The sequence below is a fragment of the Centruroides vittatus genome, unplaced genomic scaffold (genome assembly GCF_030686945.1).
Source record: "Centruroides vittatus isolate TY-2023 unplaced genomic scaffold, ASM3068694v2 scaffold_944, whole genome shotgun sequence".
NCBI lineage: Eukaryota > Metazoa > Arthropoda > Arachnida > Scorpiones > Buthidae > Centruroides > Centruroides vittatus.
In genome coordinates, this window is record NW_027122722.1 from 2,181,146 (window position 1) to 2,206,470 (window position 25,325).

At 34.8% G+C, this 25,325-nt stretch overlaps 1 protein-coding gene across 3 annotated transcripts in view; it reads left to right on the forward strand.

Annotated features, from left to right (window-relative positions):
* Positions 1-25,325, forward strand: part of LOC136990492 (pyruvate dehydrogenase phosphatase regulatory subunit, mitochondrial) — a 39,838-nt gene that overhangs the window by 14,092 nt on the left and 421 nt on the right. For all 3 annotated transcript variants that reach the window (XM_067288877.1, XM_067288879.1, XM_067288878.1), the window contains exons 8-18: positions 1,978-2,092; positions 2,190-2,336; positions 11,970-12,094; positions 14,080-14,272; positions 14,383-14,538; positions 18,471-18,625; positions 23,614-23,762; positions 23,829-24,036; positions 24,105-24,194; positions 24,272-24,451; positions 25,116-25,313. In XM_067288877.1, coding sequence (XP_067144978.1) covers positions 1,978-2,092; positions 2,190-2,336; positions 11,970-12,094; positions 14,080-14,272; positions 14,383-14,538; positions 18,471-18,625; positions 23,614-23,762; positions 23,829-24,036; positions 24,105-24,194; positions 24,272-24,451; positions 25,116-25,313 — 1,716 coding nt within the window. The remainder of the gene's footprint in view (positions 1-1,977; positions 2,093-2,189; positions 2,337-11,969; positions 12,095-14,079; positions 14,273-14,382; positions 14,539-18,470; positions 18,626-23,613; positions 23,763-23,828; positions 24,037-24,104; positions 24,195-24,271; positions 24,452-25,115; positions 25,314-25,325) is intronic.

Sequence of the window (25,325 nt, forward strand, 5' to 3'; positions counted from 1 at the left end):
TTAACTGAAACAGGTTCAATCACAATCGACTCAGGAGAGTTCTTGAAACTAGATCCAGTCGTAAGTCCAGAGTTCCCACAGTTCCATGCGTGCAAGAAAATACAAGATGGCTGCAGAACACATGTCGGGCTATCAACAGAGAAATAAAAAAGATATTTGGAGAGATGATGACATCTGTTTATAATTAGATATATGGCAAGAAAAAGTATTTATTTCTAACCAAAACTTCCATTTTGTTTGTTGGTGTTTGTAACTTACTGCATAGTTATGCCAGTTTTACATTGCGTGTAATAGCCGGGTTCTTGTCAAGCGGACTGCCTGTGCGAACAGCTGGATGAGATTGAAGTGAGTCGTGGATTGTGTGCAAACATAGTATAAGATTGTTGTTCTAACCTCCTCCCACTTCTTCAAAAGATCTTTAATAGCAGATGTCAGCATTGGCCCTCTTTTTCAGAAGAAAGCATATCCTCCTGAGTTTCTTGGTGTTCTTTATTCAAGAATTCTTGGAGTTCTTCTGTCATCAGATCAGTTTCGGGTTCCATTATGAGCTTTTCAATGTTCTTTGTTTCTCAGATGTGATTTTCGTTACTTCTTTAGCTGCTTCAGTCTTCTTAATTATATCTTTCTTAGCTAAGATTGTGCCTATTGTACACCTGTTCAAACCATACTGCCTAGCAATATCAGACATCAGACATCTGACCACTCCCTACCTTGGCTATCATCTCTTGCTTGGTGTCTGTGGTGAGCACAGTTCTTGAAATGCTATTTTTAGACTCCATAATATTATCAGTTTATTTTTTAAATAAAAAGTTCAGAAAAGCACTTGCAAAAATTCAGAGAACAGAAATCAACTAGCGCACAAAAAAGTTATGTAAATGTGAGGCCCAGACAAAATTCAAAATTTGGTGTTAAAACATTAAAGAATATCCGACGGGACTGTTAAACTCTCATCTTTTGAAAATAAAAACCAATGCAAAACTTAACAATTGCTTGCAAAGACTATAAAAAATTTCTTCTGTCAGAAAGGTAAACAAAAGACAGGAATTACAAGGGAGAGTTTCAAAGTTCAGAGGGATATTATCCAATTAGTATATACTGGATTGAGCTTCGATGTAGACATCTGCACTCTGAAAGGTTTCAAATTGTTACATGGAGATAAGAGAAGACTAATTGGTATTCATTATTTTATATTGCTTTTTCTTGTGTTTGTTCTGTGAGGTGTTTGTTGTCTGAACACAAAAATCTTTCGTGAAAGTGTTCGTTGTCCGATTTGTTTGCAATTTAAACTGTTCGTTAACCGATCACCACTGTATTAAACTCAATCCATAGAAGATATCTTGTGTAATATGTTGTGTAATGTCTTGTCTAATATGTGAAAAGTAGAAAGACACTTTTATCTGTTTGAATAAACAAGTGAATTTTTCAATAAACTTTATTAATTGAAGTTGTAATAGGCTTAAAAAATTACTTTTATTAAAATTCTAATTTAACAATTGCAATTATAAAAAAAAATAAGTATTTAAATAAACTTAATGGTATATGAATTATTTTTTTTGTGTTAATAAAATTGATAGATATCTTACATTTTCTTTAATCATGATAAATAAAAACTGTTATTATTTTACTTTTTAAAATAAATAAGTGGATCTGAGTAGGGTTTAGGTCTAGAAAAAATAAAATTATGTAATATAAAAAATCTCCAAAATTTATTTTTACTGTGCTTTGTTAATTTTAATATTTTAATTATATTTTCAAAACCTGGGAGTTGGAATATATTGATATTAATAAAAAAATATTAACTCATTAAAGACTGATTTTTACAGTATATTATTTTAAGTAGGTTTTCTAATTATAAATACTAATTAAGCTGGAAAGAAATTTGAAATATTTTTAAAATAAACATAAATATAAACCTCTGTAAATGCAAGTTTTTTGTATTAATGCAGAATATCAGATAGCAATTTATGATTTTATTAGTGGGCTCGACGTATTGGTGAATCTTGTCATCCACAAGTCAAAATTCCTTTGTATCCCTGTGAACATCATTTTCTGCATACTTTACCAGTTAAGAATTTGGATCCAATGATGCCAGGTATTTGATCAAATTTTCAATTTAGTTTGAAATCTTTAGTATTTATAAAAAAATAAACTGTTAAAATAGTAAATTTTTTTATGTTTTCAAATTTCAGTTATAAGAGATTATGATGGTTATTTTTACATTCGAGAAAATAATGGAAGATTTCTTGCTGGTGGATTTGAACCAGTTTCGAAACCTTTAGACCCGAATGACATAGTTGATCCTTCAAAACCATTGCCAGAAGATTGGGATCAATTTTGTAAATACATTTAAAACATTTTAAATTAGTTTTAAAACATTTAAAGTTTGTAAATACAGTGGAGTTCTGATTATCTGAGATAATGTGGCACTTGAGGTGTGATGTTCACGCAAAATGTACATAGATCAACAAAGGAAAGACATATCAATAACTAAGTGACAGTATAGTTAAACAAAGTATTTTATTTTGCATATATAAACAGATTCTTTTGAATTCAAACTCCACAGTAATTAATTACAATACAGCGTCTAACAATATTTCAGCAGTCAGTTACAAATGTACCGTTCGCAACAAGTATAAATGATGACTGAAAAGTATGACTAATACCTATGTGCTAACTTAAAAGTAGGGAAAGAAAGATGATGATAGGAAATAGAAAATCTAAAAAAATAGAATAGAGTAAAGAGTGAAATACTAATAAACTCCTAAAAACACCAGATTGTAAACAAATCTTCAACAAAAACCTAATAACCGGTGCAAGTCTAATTAATTTTCTACGGCGAACATTTTTGGACTCCGAAAACGTTCGCTGTAGAAAATTAATTAGACTTGCACCGGTTATTAGGTTTTTGTTGAAGAGTAAAATACTCGGGGTTTTGCTGGACTTCACAGTTTTGGATGGGATACTGCATTGAACCTTTTTCTGAAAAGTCTGTTGTCGTCTTCACTAGGTTTCTGCTTGTACCTAGTTACTACACTTTTTCTTATTGTAACTACAATAAACACCCAATTCTCTTCTCAAACTCTCTTGAATTCTCCAGTCATTGCCTTTTGCGACCTGGAGCACCACATTTGATGTCTGTTCCCCTCAAGGTCTGGGTCAAAGAATGTCCTTCTCTTATCTCACCAGCCCCAGGGCCTCATTTCTTTCATTGTTCTCTGTGGTTCAAGAATCGGTCACCCTACCCAAGGGAAAAGAATTAGAAAGGAAAGTTCTGAAAGGAAGAAGAAACAAAGAACAAAGACGACTAAAACTATATCTAAATTAATATATACACTAATATGGTGTGCAGCCACAAAGGGTACCTTGGCTAATCAAAAACTTGGATAACATAGAATGTTTGGTACAAAATGTTCAATAAAATACAAAAATATTGTTATAAAATCAGTTTCTAATTTTATAAGAATTTTGGATCTTGGCATTTGATTCAATACTATCATTTTTGAGATGTTAAGTGTTTTTAATAATTATAGATTTGTGTTGGAAGTGATATTATTTATCAAATAGCTAATTTTTTGTTAATGCATATATACATACATACATACATACAAGAAAGACATTGTCCATACACAAGGTGTTTAGCTGGCAGAAAAGAGGGTAAGGGAAAGGGGGAAAGAAGGAGGGAGAGGAGATAGAAAGTAGAGAAAGATAGGATCCCTCTGAACGGCATACATATGGCTACAGTACCCTCTGTGTTAGATGTTGGTGTGCCATTTTTATGCTGCAAGGCCGTAGTCCCCCAAAGGGTCTAAAATAAAACTTGAGTGTAGCGAACACCAATAATTGAGTGCCGCCACAAATAGCTAAGTGTAGAAGTTAGTGCCAAGTGGCTGTTAGTAGGAAGACTTATATCTACTTAATACTAATAAAACTGAATGCAGTCACAAATCTTAATATTACTTAACAGCTAGACAGACAGCATGTGAAAAGCAAACTAAAACAATGACAAACTAGATGAGACGAATGGACCGAGACAAACGAGCAAGACCCCAAATTTTTTTATATTTATTTATTTATTCTTAAATGTTAACTTACTCACTAACTAAACTAACCTACCATAATTTAGGACGAACCTAACCAGATGACTAAAGCTCACAAACCCTAACTTATCATATCCTAACCAGAAACCAAGCTAAGAGTCCCTAATCTAGCTTACAACTAGAACTAACTGAATTTAAACTGAAAACGAAGACAGAAAAAAGAATTAAAATACAAAGTTGAAAGGCAGTTATATACTGACAGTTGAAACAAAGCAAGGGAAAGTTAATTGCCATCTGTGCCCCTGGAGTGAGTGTTCTCAAGAGTCCCACTAAGGGATATAAATGTGAGTAGATGATGGAACATTGTACATGTGTGAATGAGTTAGTGAGGATTGCAAGGCCAGTTGTACCCAGTGGCATAGCGGGGCGCCAGGGGCGGGGCGCCCCAGGCGGCACTTTTAGGGGACGGCATTTTTTCACAATAAATAATAATAATAATATCTTGTAAAAATTTGAACCATTTCATTTCATATTTTTGTCACACCTACAATTCGGACCGATTGAAATGAGCACGGAATTTTTCATTACTTATTCTGTGACAAAACTGGGGAATCCCCTTTCTTTAAATCAGGGCTTTTTAAACTATGGGTCGCGACCTCATTTGGGGTCGCTTAGCGAAATCTTGGGGTTGCGAGATTTTAATGTAAAATATTGAAAATAATTTGTGAGAGTTTGAAAATGTTCTTCTGCCATTCAACACCACATATTTATGTGAAATTACTTTTTCAGCTTTAACACACATCAAATCCCAATATCGTTCATCGCTAAAAAATGTTGAAGAGATTTTACATCCAACAGTGTCAAACATTGCATCAAGATTTAGTTTGTTATGCAGTAAAAAGCAAGCACATCTGTCTCATTAAAAAACAATTTTCCTTTAATTTTTGTATACTTAACCATTTAACAGCTGCACTCGAATATATTCAAACGATCTAAGACGGCCAAAATGCCTGGGCTCGAATATATGTCAGCGACGATATATTTTGCCCAATATTCTCTTTTATTTATGATATTGCAAAAAATGCAGTTTTGATGAAAAATAGGGTATATAATTTTTGTAACTATAATAAATACAATTTTACAACACATATCAAACTTTTTGTGCAATTTTTAATTTTATATTTTTGTATGTTTTTAACCAAATTCTAAAACTATATTTTTTCATATGTATATGTTACAGTAAAAACCCGTTTTAACTAGTTGAAACTAAACGTAGTAAGTTTGGTTGCTGTGTATACTAATATTGTGTGTACTGTCCTTGTAATCCAAATAATGATACTGGTAGATGATCATACAGCAATGGTTAGGGAAAATTTTCATTTATTTACTCAAATGCATTTCGGGTTGGTTTATCTCCCAACCCCTCTTCAGTGCTGCACAAAGAATACAAAATACGTCCTTACCGTATTTTGTATTCTTTGGGAGATAAACCAACCCGAAATGCATTTGAGTAAATAAACGAAAATTTTCCCTAACCATTGCTGTATGATCGTCTACCAGTATCATTATTTGGATTACAAGGACGGTACACACAATATTAGTTGAAACTAGTTTTTACTGGATGTCATTGTTATAACCCGTTTTGTCTAGTTAAAACTAGAATTTACTGCTGTACATGTTTTGATTTTAGATAAAATTAAAATCAAACATTAACTTTTTATATTGTTTAAATATCAATTTCTTTAAAAAAACTTTTCTTAAAAATTAATTGATTTAACTTCACAGTTAGTTTAACCGTTGTTATTTTGTCTGTACCGCATTTTATCAGAGACAAAGACTATTGGGTTTTATCTTCATCATTCTTTATTCCACTATGCATTTTGGGTGCAATCTTTTTTGTCTATTTTGCGCTCCTCATCAGTTGTTACATTTCTTTTTTTATATATAACATTCAGACATTCTGTTACGAGGTGTTGATGTTTCCGTCCCCCAAGGCATTTCTGAAGAAATGCCTTGGGGATGGAAACATCAACAACCTGATGAGGGCGCAAAATAGACGAAAAAGATTGCACCCGAAATGCATAGTGGAATAAAGAATGATGAGGATAAAACCCAATAGTCTTTGTCTCTGATAAAATGCGGTACAGACAAAATAACAACGGTTAAACTAACTGTGAAGTTAAATCAATTAATTTTTAAGAAAAGAAAAGTTTTTTTAAAGAAATTGATATTTAAACAATATAAAAAAACTGCACCATTAATATCTAATACTTATAGAAGATTAACTTTTTAACTTTTAACATTAGTTAAAACTAATTTTAGCTACATAAATATGTTTGGGGGAAATAAATAAAGTGATGATTGGGATTAAAACATTTGTATTATTTAATACCATATTTGTTGAAAATATTGGTCACACATCTGTGTTATTAACATTAATTAACCCTTTGTCCCCGAAGGCACCGATCGATCGGTACCCTGTCTTTTTAAGCAAAACTTCAAGGGTACCGATTCATCGTTACTTTGGTAAATATCGATTTTTGTAAAATTTATTAACAACAGATATAATCTCGTTCGATACGAAGTGAATAAAGTATAATAATTCATTATATTAGTTGATAGCAGTATAAAATTTTGATTTTAAACAAATGTTTGATATAATGTGCCATAATTTCACAACGAATAAACATACATGCATAAGTGTTATATCGAATTGTACAAAACAATATTCTACGTCTTTCTGGCTCAGTGCCAGCAAACAACTATGTAACTAGACAATGTTAATTTTCACAAAACGTTACAAATTATCAAGTTTGTGTGTCAGTTCTGATATATATTATTTTTTTCTTATAAATTTTTCTAATAAAATGCATTGAAAAATATCGTATTTAAAACTAAAGATATTAATAAATGTAAGTGAGTTTTTTTTAATAAAAGATATAATGATAATTTGATTTTTGGTGAACTTTTAAAATAATATCGCCTGACTGACCTATATTGCCCTAGGAGGAATCGCAAAATAAACGTAAACAAGATGTCGGGGGAAAAGGGTTAAAGCGATACGAAATTCATCATACACTATAGGAACGTGTTAGCTGAATGACCTTGGTCGAAACAGTTTTTACTAAGCCATTTTGTTAAAACCCGTTTTGTCTAGTTAAAGCTAGTTTTAACACACATTCATTTTTGACTAGCAGTAAATTCTAGTTTTAACAATGACATCCAGTAAAAACTAGTTTCAACTAGTTAAAACACGTTTTCACTGTAACATATATATATTGTTACCTAATCAATAAATCATCATAAAATATTTATATATCTTTATTTGGGGGGGGGCGAAAAAATCACAATCATAAATGGGGTCGTGACTAAAAAAAGTTTAAGAAGCCCTGCTTTAAATGAATGTATAATAATGACATCTTGCTCATTGTAGCGACTGACAACACCGTCTGTATTGACTTGTAGGGATTCCCTGTAATTTATTTAAGAGAGGGGCGGCAAAATTTTCCTCTGCCCCGGGTGGCTGACACCCACACTACGCCACTGGTTGTACCCTTCAAGAATAGCAGCCCTCATTAAACTATCCCTAATGTGATTGTACCTATTGCAGCAAAAAACTAAGTGAACTGGTCTTTGGTCCTCCTGAATACCACAGTTACATTGTGGATTGTCCCCAAGGTTAAATCTATGCAAGTATTGTTTAAAGTTGCCATGTCCTGTAAGTAGCTGAGTGAGGGTGTAACTAGGGTAAAAGTGGCAAAAAATCGCAGTAGTGTCAACCTTGTGGATGAAAGTGTAGGTGAGCCTACCAGTGGTGTTACGGTTCCAGCTGTCTTGCCAGAGAAGGAAGATTTGCTTCTTGATGTGATTGTTGATGTACGAGGTAGGAATGTAACTGAAAGTACTAGTGACTGAAGACTTTGCAACTTGTTTGGCAAGACAGTCAGTGGTCTCATTGCCAAGATCCCCTGCATGACATGGGACCCATTGGAAATCTATTCTAATGTGGTTGTCTAAGTGTCTGAGAATGTGGTGTATGAGATGGATGAGTTTTAAGCAGCTATCAGACTTTGCAATCCTGTGTAAAGCTACCCTACTCTCAGAATAAATACAATAACGTAAGTAGTGTCTTTTGTCCTTCCTATGCCTAATGTGAATTAAGTTCATATAAATAGCTAAAATTTCTGCCTGTGCTATTGAGCAGTGTGTACCTAGATGAAAGCAAGCATTGTGAAGCTCGCGGCCTAAGTCTGAGTAAACTACGAAAGCGGCACCCACATTGTCACCCATCTTGGAACCATCAGTGTAAATCCTACCATAGGATAATCACCTGGATCTTTGAAGTAAATGTCAAGGGCAAGCTGATGGGAGGGGTGGCAATTGTATCAATAAGTTGAGAGGGTATTTTTGTCAATGCTGAATTTTTTGATATCATCGATCAAGGCCAAACGGGGAGGAATCTTACCTACTCTAATTGTATTGTCAACATCCAAGTTGCTATAATCTTGCCAGGGTAAGGTGACAAGATTTTCCTGCCAAATAATGTGTTTAATTTCTAAGTCAATAGGGGTCAATCCTGACATTACCAAAAGGGCACTAGTGGGTGTGGTCCTATAGGCTTTACAAATGCGGAGAGCTGCAATCCTTTGAACAGATAACAGTTTTTTATGGTTATGGACTTTGGCAGCCACGTGGCTCCAGACCTGTACGGCATAGAGGAGTGCTGGCTGAATTGCATCCTTGTAAATAAGCTTAGTAGCATTAGGGCCAAAGCCCCATGTGTTCCTAGCAATACTAATGTGGGCATTGGCTGTCTTTTTAGTTTTGTTCGTGATGTATTTGATGTGGGGTGTGAAGTTAAGTCTCTTGTCAAGAATAACACCTAAATATTTAATTTCTGTTGTTTGCTTTATTCTGTGATCACCTATTCGAAGGGTAAGCTTCCTGACAAGTGGTGTGTTCCTCCCAACTATCATGCTTTTGCATTTGTCTGTGTTAATAGGTTACCTATGCTTAATACTTCACTGGTGAATGTTAATGAGAATGTCATTGCATATGTCCTGTAAGTGTTCACTGTTCCTATGTGAAGCTAGGATAATTGTGTTGTCCGCATAGCCTTGTATGCGGCAGCCAGGAGGCAGGGTGTCATTTAAGTGCAGAATAGAGTTATAGGCTATGTTCCAGAGACCAAGACCAGACCTGGATCCCTGAGTCAGCCTCAAGTGATGTGTATGACTGTTATTTTGTGTTGTGTAAACACCTGAACTCCTGTCACTAAGATAGGACTGAAGAAGTTTATAAAGATTTTGAGGGCAGTGATGAGCATGTAATGTGTGCAAGATTAGTTTCAAACATGTAATGTGTGCAAGATTCACAGTTAGTTTAACTGTTGTTATTTTGTCTGTACTGCATTTTATCAGAGACAAAGACTATTGGGTTTTATCCTCATCATTCTTTATTCCACTATGCATTTCGGGTGCAATCTTTTTCGTCTATTTTGCGCTCCTCATCAGTTGTTACATTTCTTTTTTTATATATAACATTCAGACATTCTGTTACGAGGTGGCCAGCAGGGTGTGATTGAAGGCACTTCTAAAGTCAATAGTGATAATTGCAGTATGCTGATTGTTTTGTTTAGCCTGGTGGATGTAGTTAATGACCTGATGAATGGCATTTACTGTACCTGTGTTTTTAGAGAAGCCAAACTGATTCTGATGCAGGGCTCTATGCTTACATAGATGCCAAGTGATCCTATTAATCATTAGATCATCTAACACTTTTCCCAGAGTTGGGGAAGGCAGATCGGCCTGTATTTTTTGTAAGTGTTAGTGCTGGTGGGTTTGGGAATCAGTTTGACACTAGCCTTTTTCCACTGAGTAGGAAAAAGGCTAGTGTTCAAGTAGATATTGAAGAGAATTACAAATACTGTAGGATTGGCCTCAAATGTGTTTTTATCATCCTAGTGGTTATGCCATCAAGACCTGGGACTTTGTTATCAGTGAGTGAACTGATGGCATTCGAAACCCTGATATATTTTGTTAATGCAGTAGAATCTGCTTATTGTAATTATTTATATAGGATGACCAAATTACTGAATTGCAAAGATAGCAGTCTATCACTCTGGAGACTTGGGACCAAATTCTAGGGAGCAGTTCTCAGGAATTTTTCATGGACTGTCTGTCCAGATATGTCAGGCTTCTCTCTCACCACTCAAACTGCCCTCATTGTGGGCCTAGTTGAACTCACAATAGGTATGATTAAAAAGTCCTTAGTGTTCACAGGTTGGAAAAAGACAAAAAACATTCACTGATATTATCATCTTGCTTAATGTTAAGAGAATTAGCATGATCTACATTTTATAAGTTAAAACATACTTCACTTATTGTAATAAAAGTTCAGTAAGTAGGAATTTTTAAGCTATATTTTTGCAGTACTTCAAGATGTTGCTGATAACACAATCATCATTAGTTATCATTATTAGTCTCAGAGGGGGAACAACTTTACTTTGAGCTATGGTTCAACATTTAATAAGATCCTCCCCTTCCAATCCCACTCCCACCACAAAGAATAGAACATGCATCTCCAAAAAATGCTTTCAGCCCTTGACTGAAAATATGAATTGCTCAATCTGAATTGAGGTCTGAATATGTCAAGCAAAAGCCTATACCTGTAATCAAAACAACTATTTTGATCACAGGTATAGGCTATTGCTTGAAACATTCAGGTCCCAGTTCAGCCAGGGTCTGGAGTTTAAAATGTTCAATCAGTGCTTTGAACATTATATGCCAATCTGTATGCTCTGTCCTGTGCCAGTGTGATCCATTCCCTCTTCAGCATGTCTGCAGAAGTTTCTGTGTGTATTGTGTCACGTATCACTGGATAGTACTTGCATCGTGCCCAACATGTGTGGCAACTGTGTATATTGACAAACCAAGGCTATGTAGCTCCAGGATATGGTCTCGTTTCTCAGTTATTAACTGGTGGAATTTAGGTCACTGTCATCTCTGGGGCATTTTCTACACTTCTTCAAAAGTTTGGCTGCTGCAAACTGTTGCTGATAGCATTTACAACCCAAGCTAGCTGCTGGTCTTTATAGCCCAAAACTCGTACCACATGATCCAATGTTTATGCAAACTTACTCATTTGCATATCTCTGTCACCTCTACTGGTCCTGCAAATTGCATGTTGCTACATGCATTTCTTCATGTGTTGCAATTTCACTTTTGAGGAGTGAATATTTGTATATATTTTGTATAACTCCAGTTAATTTGTATCCTTTCAATGTTCACAAGTTATATATGTAGGCAGAATGTAATCACTTTTATTTCTTTTAAATCTTTGTCAAGTAAATGTTATGTATTATTTTATTGTCGCAATTTTGAGCTGTACCCTTCAAATGTAACTTTGTATTTATTTAACTTCTGCAGTGCACTGTAGAGCAGAGATGATTTTGTAAATAAAAGTATTTTAAGTCAGTAAAGTTGAAACAACATTAGATAATTTTAATAAGAATAAAAACATTTGAAAATTCAGTTGTAAAATAAAGTAATTAAAAATTACATTTAATAGGAACTTCATTTTTTTCCTATTGCAATTTATTTGGATTTTTATGACTAAATATTAAATCAATTTTAGTGATTTTTTAGGAAAAACATTCCTTTAAAACAAATTGATATATTTTTTTTAATATTAAATATTGTATTACCTGACTAGTCTGGATTTAATTAGTGCAGCACTTTTCTATAACAGCATTTACTACGCCAAAATTTTTTTACTGTAAAATAATTGAAAATTTGTTGAAAATTTTTTGTTTATTTCCAAAACAACCTCAATATTTTTTAAACTAAGACACATAGATGAGTGTATATTTTATTTTCCATAATTATAGAAACTGTATTTTACATATGTAATATGTTAATTTACTAATTTCAGATGTATTATTGCAAGAAATGTTGTTTCGCATTCCGTCTCTAGGCGACGTGGAAGTCGATAGATTGTGTAATGGAGCCGAGAGCTTTACACCCGACTGCAAGTGGATTCTTGGTGAAGCACCCGAGGTAGTATTTTGAATTAATTTGTTTTTATAAAGTTTTAATATAAAACCTTTTATCAATTTAGTTTTCTATCTTATTTAATCTTGAATAAATAATGTTAGTCTATAATGATGATGTCACTTGGTAATCCAGAGGACAAATTTAGCTGTAATCTATTGGCTGACATTACAATGTATAAATATAATTTATAATGATAAATTAAATTTTATGTATAAACATAAATGGACAAAAACGTCTTTATATGTTTCATCTTAAATATCTATGCTTAATAAGTAAATTATCATCATTAAAATACAAATTTATAAAATGTGGTCTTTAATTCAAGATAAATTTGATAGCATTTTCAGAATATTTGCATTTTCACAAAATAAAATATCTCATAAGAACTACTGTTGATTATGTTAATTACAATAAATATGAACTAAAACACTATTCTGCTCTTATTGTACATAAACATAAACCAAAAATATTTGCAAATCTAATACATAATTGAAGGTCTTGGACATCAACTCTGCTGTCTATAAAGTTTTCAATTTTAGTATTCATTATTAGTGTTTAACTTTTCAGAAACCAAACACTTAACTAGCATTAATCTATTTAATACCACAAAATGAAATCTGCCATTTTAAGTATAGCTTGAAATATGTAAATAATATAACATCAATTTTTTATTTTATGTTGTTGATCGGTTTGGATTTTGAGAGGCTTATTTATGAATTGTATTTCTATATAGCTCTGTAAAGTACTTGTCACAATTGAAATTATTTCCCATTTCCATGAAAACTAACGGAATAAAATGGTTTCCATCAGTTACAAACAATCTAATCAGTGTGGAAAAAGTATAAAATTGTCAATAAGTCAGTTTATTTATGCTAATAAAGTTAAGCAAGAATATAATGAACCATATTTTTGTCATTACATTGAAAGTAGGATGTCAGTTTTGTCCACAATAAATCAGCTTTATGAACAAATTTATATTGAATTTCAGAAATGTCTGGTTTAATTTTTAAACTTTGTTTTGTACAGTAAAAGTTAAAAATAAATTTGATTTAAATTAATTATATAGTGAATTAAGCATATTTGGTGAATATTTTAACTAGATAATGTAGTTGACTGAATTCTGAGCAACATGAAAGACTGATTCACATCCTATAAATAAATTTAAGTTTAGTTTAAGACTTTTAAACAAACATTCTGCTTTTTTTTTAATTTTAAGTTTTATTGAAGTTAATTTTTTTCTTCTTCTTCTCGTCGTCTTTCTTTTGGACATCTACCTGTACCATTCATCAAAATCATATCTCCATAGTTTCCTGGGTCTACCTGCAGGTCTTATTCCTGGAGTATATAGTATAATAAGACAAATTTGCTATCTCTGTTCATTCTCTTCACATATTCCTTTCATTTCATTCTGTAATTGTAGATATCATCAACTATTTCTGTTATTTTTAATTTTTGGCATTATAGTATACTGTCTTTTAAGTTTTCAAATTTACTCATTATTAATTTAAGGTAATTTTGAATTTCGTTTATTATTCAATTTTGCACACAAAGTTGATTTTGGATTTCGTCTAATTTGGCATACGTTTTTTGGTTAATTCACACTTCTTCACTTATTCCACACTTCATTCTTTAGAAATGTGGAAGGAGTGGATGATCTATTAGTGCATTTATTGTTCAACAGACTTATAGGTGTATTAAAAAGTTTTTATTCACATCCATTTCATTCCGATGCAGATATTTCAACGACTGTAGTTGACTTATATTTTATAACATATTCATATTTCTTCCCTCTTAGTATCCAGTACATTTTCAGTTATCTCTGTTTTCCTAAATTTTGAAAAATTCAATCACACTATTCAAGCATAAACATAACAAAAATTTTTCTATGCAAAATATAGCATAATTGTTCATTCTGTTCAATTTTTAAATAGCACAATCAACAAACATCTCTGTCTCTTTGCACTAAAACATTTTATGTATTATTTCAGGTGAAAAATTATTTTATTGCCAGCGGAATGAAGTCAATCGGCATTGAAGCTGCAGGTGGTGTGGGTAAAGTGACGGCTGAATGGATGCATCATGGAGAACCGACGATTGACGTGTGGGACTTGGACATACGAAGATTCTTGGGATTACATAATAATCCATTATTTCTGAGAGACAGAATGAGAGAAGTTCCAAGTAGGCTTTACACAAACTCAATATTTACTGAAGTGGAAATTTTTCTCTATTTGTTAAAAAAAGATTACAAAAGTTTGAATGTATTGAGATTTTATTTTGAACTTGCATAGGTCTCCATTATTCTCTTCATTATCCTTTCGCCGAATTCAACACCGGTCGTTGTCTCAGAATGTCTCCCATTTATCCTAGATTGAAAGCTGCGGGTGCCGTTTTTAACCAAACGATGGCATACGAACGACCTGCTTACTTCGATCCAAATTTAAAAGGTTGGTCCAGTTTCATTTATTAAAAATTAAATTTGTTTACTTTTTCTACCCTGTGGGCACTGAAAGAGTTTTTATTTCTATCTATCACTGCTTTGGTAATCCTATATTTAGTAGCCAAGTAATGAGATATGGGACCTAACATGACACCTAGTTAGTCTCTGAAAGTTTTTGAAGATCCAACCTGGATTTTGAAGAAAAAAAAAAAATTGTTTAGAATGACAGATCTTATCCACTTGGGCCAATCAATATATTTTCCTTCTTCATTTTCTTTCTTCTAGTATGATTGAAATTTGTGTACTTTTTAGAATTTGTTGTATTGTCAGGAAAAATTTATCAGTGTAAATTTTTTTAATCAAAAATTATTGAATTAAATTAAAGAAATTTATTATTGTTTAATTAAACAGATTTATTTAAAATATTTAATCATCGACCACGATAATTAAACATTTTTAGATGTTTTTGTGTGCATTTATGTAAAATTTAGATTAGCCATTTTATTATTTGGCTGCAATTTGAAAAATTCCCACTGTCGTCCGTTTGTCTTTCGAAAATCTCGAGAACCAAGTTAGATTGATGAAATTCGAGACAAGATATGGAAATCTTTGGAGCAGGAGGCCCCGATTAACTACGGTATATACAAACTTCTGATGCAAACCAGAAGTCCTGTTATTTTAATTTAAAAAAACTTCCTGGAATGGTGTTTGATAGATGATTGGCACGACTCTATTGTTAAAGGAGAAGTAGAATGTACGGGGGCAAGACACTACAGTACTAATTTGAGGTGCAGAGCATATATTTTAGATTAAATAAATTAAAAATATGTTTAACTAGTTAAGTAACGCTACATCAGCATGTAGTCGGAACGAAGCTGCTCGCACCTTTATTTTCTAGATTATGAGGAAAAAAGAAACAAAGAATCATTTGTTCAACAATATATATGATTTCTATTGGATCATTTAAAAGTACAAATATAAGGTCAGAATAAGCCATTAATTAATTGCTATGCCAACGTCTCACGAAATTCTGACTGTCACTATAGGCCTTGGACTTACAGATTGACTTGTTGCGATCTTTATTGTAACTCTTTAAAAATACTATGTCAGTTATTTTTTTCACTGTACTCAATGTAACATAGGTAAGACCGATAGCTGTCTCTTTTTTCCCTATATCTATTTTGATTTTTGGAAGAGTTAATCCCTGTGATTTATGTATAGTCATCGAGTATGCTAAGGTAAGGGGAAACTGTCTACGAGATGGCAATATACTGCCATCGTTTGAAGTGCGTGTTATGGGGATTATTGGAAACAGATTATCGTAAATGAAAGGTCCCTGATAGCTATCGAATTCCACTAAAATAAACAGAGGAAGAGCTGGAGGGCGAGCATTAGGAACATATATAATGTAGCATATAGTTCTTAGTGAACCATTGACGAGACCTCCTTGCACCCATAAGTTGACTCAGAATGATTCTGGCATTAACTGAGAGATTCAAAAACTTGGAGGGACCAAGAGACCAAGAGCTTGAGTCATCTTTGGACGAAGGCAGGGCAATATCTGGAGTGTTTTCAGATGATATATAACAGGCATGGGCAAGTGCGGCTCTTTTTGAGTTACATGCGGCTCTTACTGAAAGTGCTATCCTTTCCAGCCTTACCATACTATCCACCATGATAGTACAGAACTGCGGCTTCCATGCATTTTGCAAAACCTACATTTCGGCTCCCACTGAACTCTTGCTTGCCCACCCCTGCTTTATAAGCAAAAGAACATCCAGTTGACTGCAAGTAGTCTTCATTGCTTTGTTTAACTTGCTCGTTTGTTGGATATAGCTCTACTGCCGTTTGGAACTGATCAAGTTCATCTCTGGATAAATAGGCTCGATTTCTTGTCGTCAGAATGTTCAGATCTGTATCAGAGAAATCACCCGAAGCTAGATGTTGTAAGACATCCGTGAAGGAACGAAAATCCGCTGACGAAAATCACCAAACAAATAGATAAAGAATCCACCAAAAGGCTCATCTTTCTCGGGATTTATCTCTCTCAATCTTCTCTCGATCATGTAAAGCATTTTTGCACCAATCATTGACATTTCATCGATGATGATGAATTTGAGCGACTTCATCTCAATTTGGAATCTCTGCGCAGCTTCTCCATTTAGAGATCGAAATTTCGTACTAACGATAGGAAGACAAAGGAGAGAATGGATCGTAAAGCCATCAATATTGATCGCGGCTGCTCCACGTTTTAAAAAGAAGACTTGTTTAAACTTATTATTCTATAAAAATTCTTTATATTTGTTGTGTGTCCAGTTAGTGACAACATTTACCTTTCAAAATTACCGTTTTAATGCTTGTCATATTTTCCGACCACCAGATGGCGCTTCTACACGTGCGTGCAGGAAGCGACTAACACTTGACTTCATGCATTCCTTGTCAACAAAATAACTCTAGAATGAGTTGTCCGATCTTGATGAAATTTTCCACGACGACTCATCATCACTCAAGGATGAACTGATTAAAATTTCAACTCTCAAAAATGATCCATACTGAAGAAAAACACCTATATCCAGTTCTACAAAAACGGATCATTTTTGAAAGTTGAAATTTTAATCAGTTTATCCTTGAGTGATGATGAGTCGTCGTAGAAAATTTCATCAAGATCGGACAACTCATTCCAGAGTTATTCTGCGGACAAGGAATGCACGAAGTCAAGTATTAGTCGTCACTACGTTCCGACAAACATCGCAGTTGGACATTGTGACGATGTCATAATAAATAATTGCCCGTTCGAATTCCATTCTGTTTTTTCTTGTTTGCACGTTTTCTTAAATAAAATATCAATTCCTAGAATTATATTTTAAGTTGAGTAATAAATGCACTTAATGCTGGGCTGCAATGTTTAATCATATTTTTCATTTATTTAATTTAAAATATACTCTCTCTACCTCGTATAAGTAGTGGCTCGCCCCGTACATCACGCTTTTCCGTTAGCAACGGAGTCGTGCCGGTCATCTATCTAACACCTTTCGGGAAAAAAATTTTTGAATCAAAATCACGTGACTTCCGGTTTTTCATCGGACGTTCGTATATAGTTAATTGGGGACTCCTGTCCCTAAGGTTTTGTAATTGGTCTCGTCTTTAGTCTAAATACCTTGTCGAGATTAAGAAAAGAGATGGATAGACGACAGCGGGAATTTATAGGTCTACAATTTTTTCAAATTGCAGCCCAAACGTTAAGTGTGCACACTATTCTATTAAAACTGCATCGAACGTGGTGATAAATTCGTATATTTCTTGAGTAATTTATTGTATTTCCACTTAATTTTTATTAAAAAATTGAAATATCCAAATTATTGTCCAACACTGGTGCAACAGGAGAGGTTGCTTGGGGGTTCGGGCCTCTTCCTTTGTAATGAAAAAGTGAATAAAAATGCTAAATATAGGAAAAATAATTTATCCTAATTGTGGAGTTAAATACTGACTTGGTAATTTAAATATATTTATTTTAGCCATTATGTAATTAACCAAAGTTATAATTTATTAAAATGTGTAGCTATTCATATTAAATTTTAACTTGGATCCCCTAAACCATGGATCTGGTTATGCTGCCATTGGCCGATATTCAATTTAAGACTCCGAATTGAATTAATGTACCTTTGTGAGTGAAGTTTAGATGATGCTAACGTTTTTGACCTTGTCATCGAGCGTGGACGGTTAAAAGCAGAATGTCGATGTCGGAAGGAAAATGGGATAGACTCCGATAGAGTAAACAATGGAAATATCCTGTTAACCCAGTGGGCGTTATTTAAACTTCACCCACCGTGAAAGTGAGTCGATTAATTCAACCGATTAATCAAAATGGCTACTTTGTTCTATTGACAATTTGAATAGCATACAGTATAATAATGAAAAAACTGACGATTTCAATTGCAGACGAGCCAGATATCCAAGAAGGAGGGAGACGTATTGCGTTTACCGAAACATTTGGAAAACCGCCCTGGTTCGAGAAAGTACAGTCAGAATATCACGCGTGTCGAGAAAGAGTCGCAATATTAGATTATTCTTCTTTTACGAAACTGGAATTATGGGTAAGTTAAATATATATTATTAATCGAGAGTCCGGTTTGATTTTTCGGTGCGAGACGCCGGTCACAATTTTTATCCGTTACCGTCGGCGGACACCAGCCAGAGGGAGCCACGCCCCGACCAAGTTTTCAATGCGAAAACGTGTACGTCGGACGTTCAGCGCCGCTTTCCTGTAAGCCTAGAAGTTTGACAATGACGTTTGAAACGTCGAGCATGATTCCCATGACATTCCAAATGCCATTGTCTAACTTCTAGGCTTACAGGAAGGCGGCGCTGAACGTCCGACGTACACGTCTTCGCGTTGAAAACTTTGGCCTCAACCTCTCTATTCGTGATATCGAATTATCGAATTGTCCGAGATTTACCTATTTTTGTATAATATGCCAAATACCATGTAATTGATGTAATTTATTAAACCAACAGAATACGGCTACGTATACAGAACGCTATTTTCGTTAATAAATAATAATAATAAAAATAAAGTGCAAGTAAGCAGCACGTGTCTGGTGAGAACGTCACAGGTCGCCAGATAGGTTTTATAAAAAGTAAAGCAGAATTCCTCGAAACGTAACTCGAATTATTTTAAAAGTGGCCCAAAAAGTAATAAAGTCTCCCAAATGTAGGAGCCTAGAGCTCTACAAATACAGTATCTCAATCTGCTATTCGCAGCCCATCTTGCAGTCTGAAAACCAGCCGTATTTTATGAGAAAAGGGAAGTCCGTGGGTAAGGCAACAAATGTGTTACCGTGAAAGCAAAGCCATATTGACCAGATTAGAGTCGTTTTCGCTCTATTGTTCTCTTATAGCACGGACGCACTAAATGAACCAGTTAACATACACATATTACAGTTCGGACAGAATTTTCACTTCGAATTTCGAATTAGCCATATTTCGAACTAACCGAATTCCTTAACGTGTAAATCTCTACATCCCCGGCCGAGAAAAAGTACAGTTGCGAACTAACGGGATTTCGAACTATCTGAGTTCGAATTAACCAGGATTTTCTGTTTAAGTGACTCGGAAATTACCGTTACCATCACTTCAAATTATTCTTTTATAATAATTCTCTTCCAAACCTTAATCCTGTCCTAAATGAAAATAAAATGCTGCTCGGAAATAGGTCTTAAAAGACACTGTTAATTAGCCTAATAGAATTTTAAATTGTTTTTGTTGTTGTTTCTATTGTCACTTTTTTATTTTTGTGTAAAGTTCTTTAATTCTAAACGCGAAGAGACTTTCCTAAAAAATACAGTCAAACCTGTTTTTATGCGGTGGATAGGGACCGCATAAAAAATCGCACGAAACTTCACGAGTGGCTATAAAAAATAGTTTTCGCAGCACAATTAAAAAAATATTTTTTTATGCGGTGAATAGGGACCGCATAAAAAAAGTTTCACATAGAAAATAACTCGTTTTAAAATCGTAGTCTTAGTTTCTAAGGAAATTACCTTCCTCTTCGCTTTGTTTTTGCCCTTATTCATTTTCAGGGATTATGTCTAAACATAAAATAAAAATCCTAAAATTTTATATCTAAATACAAAAAATAATACAGTACATTTACTTTCAATTTACTCTTTGAAATGAATCTTATCTTAATGGTCCAGGAATGTGAAAGCACTTTGAAGGTTTAATTGACGTAATTAAAACGCACGTAGAATTTATTGACAACAGATGTCAGCACTTGACTGCATCGTCTTGTCTATCGTCTGTTTTACATATTTTTGTCCAGGTAGTGTTTTGTTGACTTAAAAAATAAATTATTTCATTTTTCGCATATTCATGCAATAATATTACTATAATAAGTTCATTTATGCTATAATAAGTTTATTTAGCTATAATAAGTCAACGTGAGACATGACAAAACGCATGAGACTAGTCGCCAACTATGCCGCACAAATAAAAAATCGCACCAAAAAAAACCGCACAAATAAAAAATCGCACAAAAAAGACCGCATAAAAACAGGTTTGACTGTACTAAATTGAACAAAAAACTTTAGGACTCAAGGACCTGTTGTTATTTTTAAGATCGCCATACGTCGTGTCGTTTTCAAAATATAAAAACAATGCAAAAGATGCTATTTTAAGAATAATTTTAAACTAGCATCTAAAACTTTCAGTAGTACCAATAGTAATATTTTCAATAGTTAATTTCTTTGGAACAAATTCTCTTATCCGTACTCGGTTATGCAAAGCAATTCGAATGTCGAAAATTCGGGTAACAAGGAATTTCTAAGTCGTTACCAGTTCATCCAAATAACTCCGTCCAATTTCCTTCAACGACAGTAAAACACAGCCAAAAAAAAAAAAAAAAACCTATTTACAGGTCAATGGCGATCTTAGCATATTTAACATTAGTAGTATTATTAATGTAAGACGGAGGAACAAAGTACTACAATTCCAAGTGTTATTACGAACGGCACGACCCCACGCAAAGCGGAAGGAAAGAAAAAGGTGCCAAACTACAACGGTCTCGGGCAATAAAAAATTTTACACAAAATTTGTAAGGTAATTGGAGTTCGTAAACAGTTAACGAGGTCATTAAAAGATATATCCGTAAGCAGCGACGCAACAAATAAGTTAGTATACGAGTTGCACTTTCTTTAATACCGAATAGACCGCAATGAAAATGTAACGAGACTTTTAGCGTAAATCGACATTTTAATATATAAAAACAAGAATAAAAATAAACTTGCTAGCGTAGTGTTTTACCACCTGTTTCTAACAGCGGCATCCCAACCGGATGATTTTTTTGGCCACATCCCTACTTCATTATACAGTGGAACCCGGTTAACTCGAACGGATGGAGGAAAAGAATTCGGATTTGGAGTTAAAATGTTTGGAGGAATTCGAGTTAACCGGTTCTCTTTAACACGTTTCACTAAACGATGGGGGAAAAAGGACTCGGAGGTTACCGGGTTCCACTGTATACTTTAACTCTATTATAAATATGCGTACAATTGGTTTAAGTTGCATTTGGATGTGATACGGCCGTAGCGACGTTTGTCGTCGTAACTTAGATTTTGACGTGTGGAAAGAAGAAAAATTAACGAGAGCGTAAATTGTCTTACATTTGTAACGTATGGCCGAGAAAATGAAATTTCTTTAAAATTTACAACACCGGCACGTTAAACATTTTGTAATCGACAGTGTAAGTAAATTATTTATACCAGAAAATTATTATTATAGAGCTATAAATAATAATCAGTCAATCAATCAGTTTATTGTAATAAGGATACCTTGTTACAGGGGGAAATAATTGTATTATAAAAACAAATTTGATTTTAACTTTGCCAAATAGTTATTTACCTAAGTATTGATATACAAATAAAATAATTTTCTGGACATTCATAACTTTAGTCTTAATTATAACAATCATTTAAAAGTTGAAGACATGTTACACAATACTTCATTAGCCATTATAATTTATTTTTTAACATATTAACTATGTAAACAAAGAACTTGTAAATCTTAAACATTGTAAATTTCGATAAATTATCAAGATTAGATCTAAAGTGTAATTCGTGAGTGGAAACAAAAATTTCTTTTATTTGAAATTTACGCTGAGCATCTTCAATGGCTGAGCACACTGTAAGCATATGATATAGCGAAAAAGGTCGAGATTTGCACCAGTAACATTCCTTGGAGAAATCGATATATACATTGTCTATCAGTAATGAACTATAGTTAAGCCGCATCTGAAGTAACATACGCTTTAAGTTTAGATTGATGTTTGCCATGGCGATACACGATTTGGATGGAAAATGTAACATATTCAGATACCAGTGGTGGTAAGTTGAGTTTAATATAGAGTCTTGGTCTTTAACTATTGATTGTGATAAAGCGGTTTTTATCATTAAAGAGTAGGCATACTTGCAGTTGTCTTCAGTTGAGTTGAGTAACAAACTGGAAATGCCACAAGACTGGATTATCTCATTGAATCTTTGCTATAAATAATAATTATTATTCTACTTCTAATTTATATACCGATATATTTACAGTCGAAGTACATTTTACGCTTCAATTGTAAAGCGAGCAATTCACTATAGTCGTTAAACGATGCGTAGGTACTGTCGTGGCGTGTCTGTTAGAATGTTAGAATAAAAACAAGATACGTAGGAATTACTTTTATTGGCCTTCCAAGTGCTCTCCGCCAGACATCACGTGCTTTGGACAACGTTGGTAGAGCTTAGGAAACGGTAGAAAAAAAACCTGGGGCCGTATTCTGGTCACTGGTCTCTCACAAGCCGGTCGCTGATTGGCTAATCCGAATGGTTAGCCAATCAGCGACCGGCTTGTGAGAGACGAGAGACCAGAGACGGTGACCAGAATACGGCCCCTGGTTTGAGAACTGCCATCACGCTGGCTCCGAATGACATAGGTCGGCAAAGTGCCCTTAAATTAATGACCTGTTTGAGGCCAGCAAACAAACACAAATTCACCGTGGCCATTTCCCCCAATCCGAAGAGACTTGGACCGCACCGACTTGGCCGAGCTTCGAATGGGGGAAAATGGTTGCGGAGTTCCCACACCACCTCTGGCACGTACTGTGGTGGAAGCGCTTCTAGACGCGTCCGTGTGGCACGCGTTGCGCTCGAGATAGACGCGAGACATCTGAGCGTTAGCCGAAGATTTTATACACGTCTCGTCAGAGGCCGGATGGCCGAGCGGTCAAAGTGGAAGCCTACCGCTCTGGGGGACCCGGGTTCGAATCCCGACGGGTCGAAAAATCCCCAGGAATTTTTCAGGGGGTGGTCCGTCCTGATATGTCAGGCCCCGTCCCTCACCACCCGGTCGCCCCGTTGTGGGCCTGGCCGAACCCATAATGGTTGGCAAAAAGAGGCCCTCTTAGTGCCCACAGGGCGGAAAGAGTTAAAAAAAATAACCTTAACGCGTCTCGTCATTAGGTAAAATAATTAGCAATTTCTGTATACGGACGAGTCGAGTGCTTACCGTACGTTTATACACCACTAACGGTTATAATTTTTTTCAGTCTCCGGGAAGAGAAGTGGTAGAAGTGTTACAATATTTGTGCTCTAACGACGTCGATATTCCCGTTAATTCGATTATTCATACCGGAATGCAAAACAAATTGGGAGGTTACGAAAACGACTGCAGTTTAATCAGACTGACCGAAAATCAGTAAGTAATATTGTAATAAAGACGGTTGGGTTTTCCCACGATAAACTTTCGTTTACGCGGATTTAGTTACATGATGATAGCGCCGACAAACCAACAGACCAGGTGCCAGAGCTGGATCAAACGTAACTTAGCGGCGGATAGCACGGTTTCTGTCACCGACGTCACTTCCATGTACACTGCCATCTGTCTGATGGGTCCCAGTTCCCGGAATCTGCTGACCGAATTGACCGACAGCAACCTGACGCCGCAAGAATTTCCTTTCTTTACTCACAAGGTAAAAAGTTTATATATAAATGCCTTTAAAGTTTTTATATAATACGATATAACGTCAATGTTTTTTAGCAATTGAACATAGGCTTAGCTAGTGGAATTCGAGTCATGAATCTTACTCACACGGGAGAATTAGGCTACGTACTTTACATACCAAACGAAGTAAGTACGAGCGTAATATATGTACCGGTATATATTATGATGATTAATCTTTGTAAAATTCTCGCTTGGTTTCTCAGTACGCCCTTCACGTTTACGATCGGCTGATAGAAGCCGGAGAAAAATACGGAATTCGGCACGCCGGCTTATACGCCATGAGAACTTTAAGGATCGAAAAGTTCTACGCGTTTTGGGGTCAAGATTTAGATACGACTACCACGCCACTAGAATGCGGAAGAACTTTTAGAGTTAATTTTAACGTAAGTAATATCAGCGGTTGGAATTAAAAAGACGAAAAGTAACGGTAAGGATACGAGTAAAAGATTAGCGCGATCGATCGATCGATGGATGCGGGGGAATTGTTATTAAAATCGAATGTTATATTTACAATAGTTAGGGAAGTTTGCTCTTTCCCGTATTGGATAATGTCCGTCCGACGTTTACGCACGTTTCGGGTTTACACGTTACGGACAGACATTCTAGCCGTCTGCCCTCTCCAATCATTTCGTTTGGTTTAAAAAAGACGATTTAAACACGGTAACGAAGATCGATGCATTGATTTCATTTCTTTTTGTTAAAACTTTACGATAGAAGTATTTTAAAAGTGGATCCTTCGGTTTTGATTAACCGTCTCGACGTAAAAAGATTTTCGTCCAATCACGTCTTTATACCATTAAATTCACTTTTTCCAATTATTCCGTTCTTTTAATTGATCTTTTTCCGAATTTTAAATCCGGAATCGGCGGAGAATATACGCGCATCTTTAGAAGGACGGAAACCACGAAACACCTTTATAACAAAGGCGTTATGTAAATTTAAAACGGGAAACTTCCGCGGTCTTCGGACGTCGTCCGTAATTACGTTCCTATTCGTCGGTTCGAATAGGCGGGCGGCGATAAAAATAACCTTATCTTTCGTCGACAGAAGCCGAATTTTATTGGCAAGGAAGCTCTCCTCCGGCAGAAGAGCGAAGGTATAAAACGATGTTACGTACAGTTGGTGGTGGAAGATCACGATTCGGATTACGATCTGTGGCCGTGGGGACAGGAGCCCATCTACTTGGACGACAAGTGCGTAGGAATGACTACCACCACCGGATACGGATTCACTCTGGGAAAACAGGTAAGCCGGAGC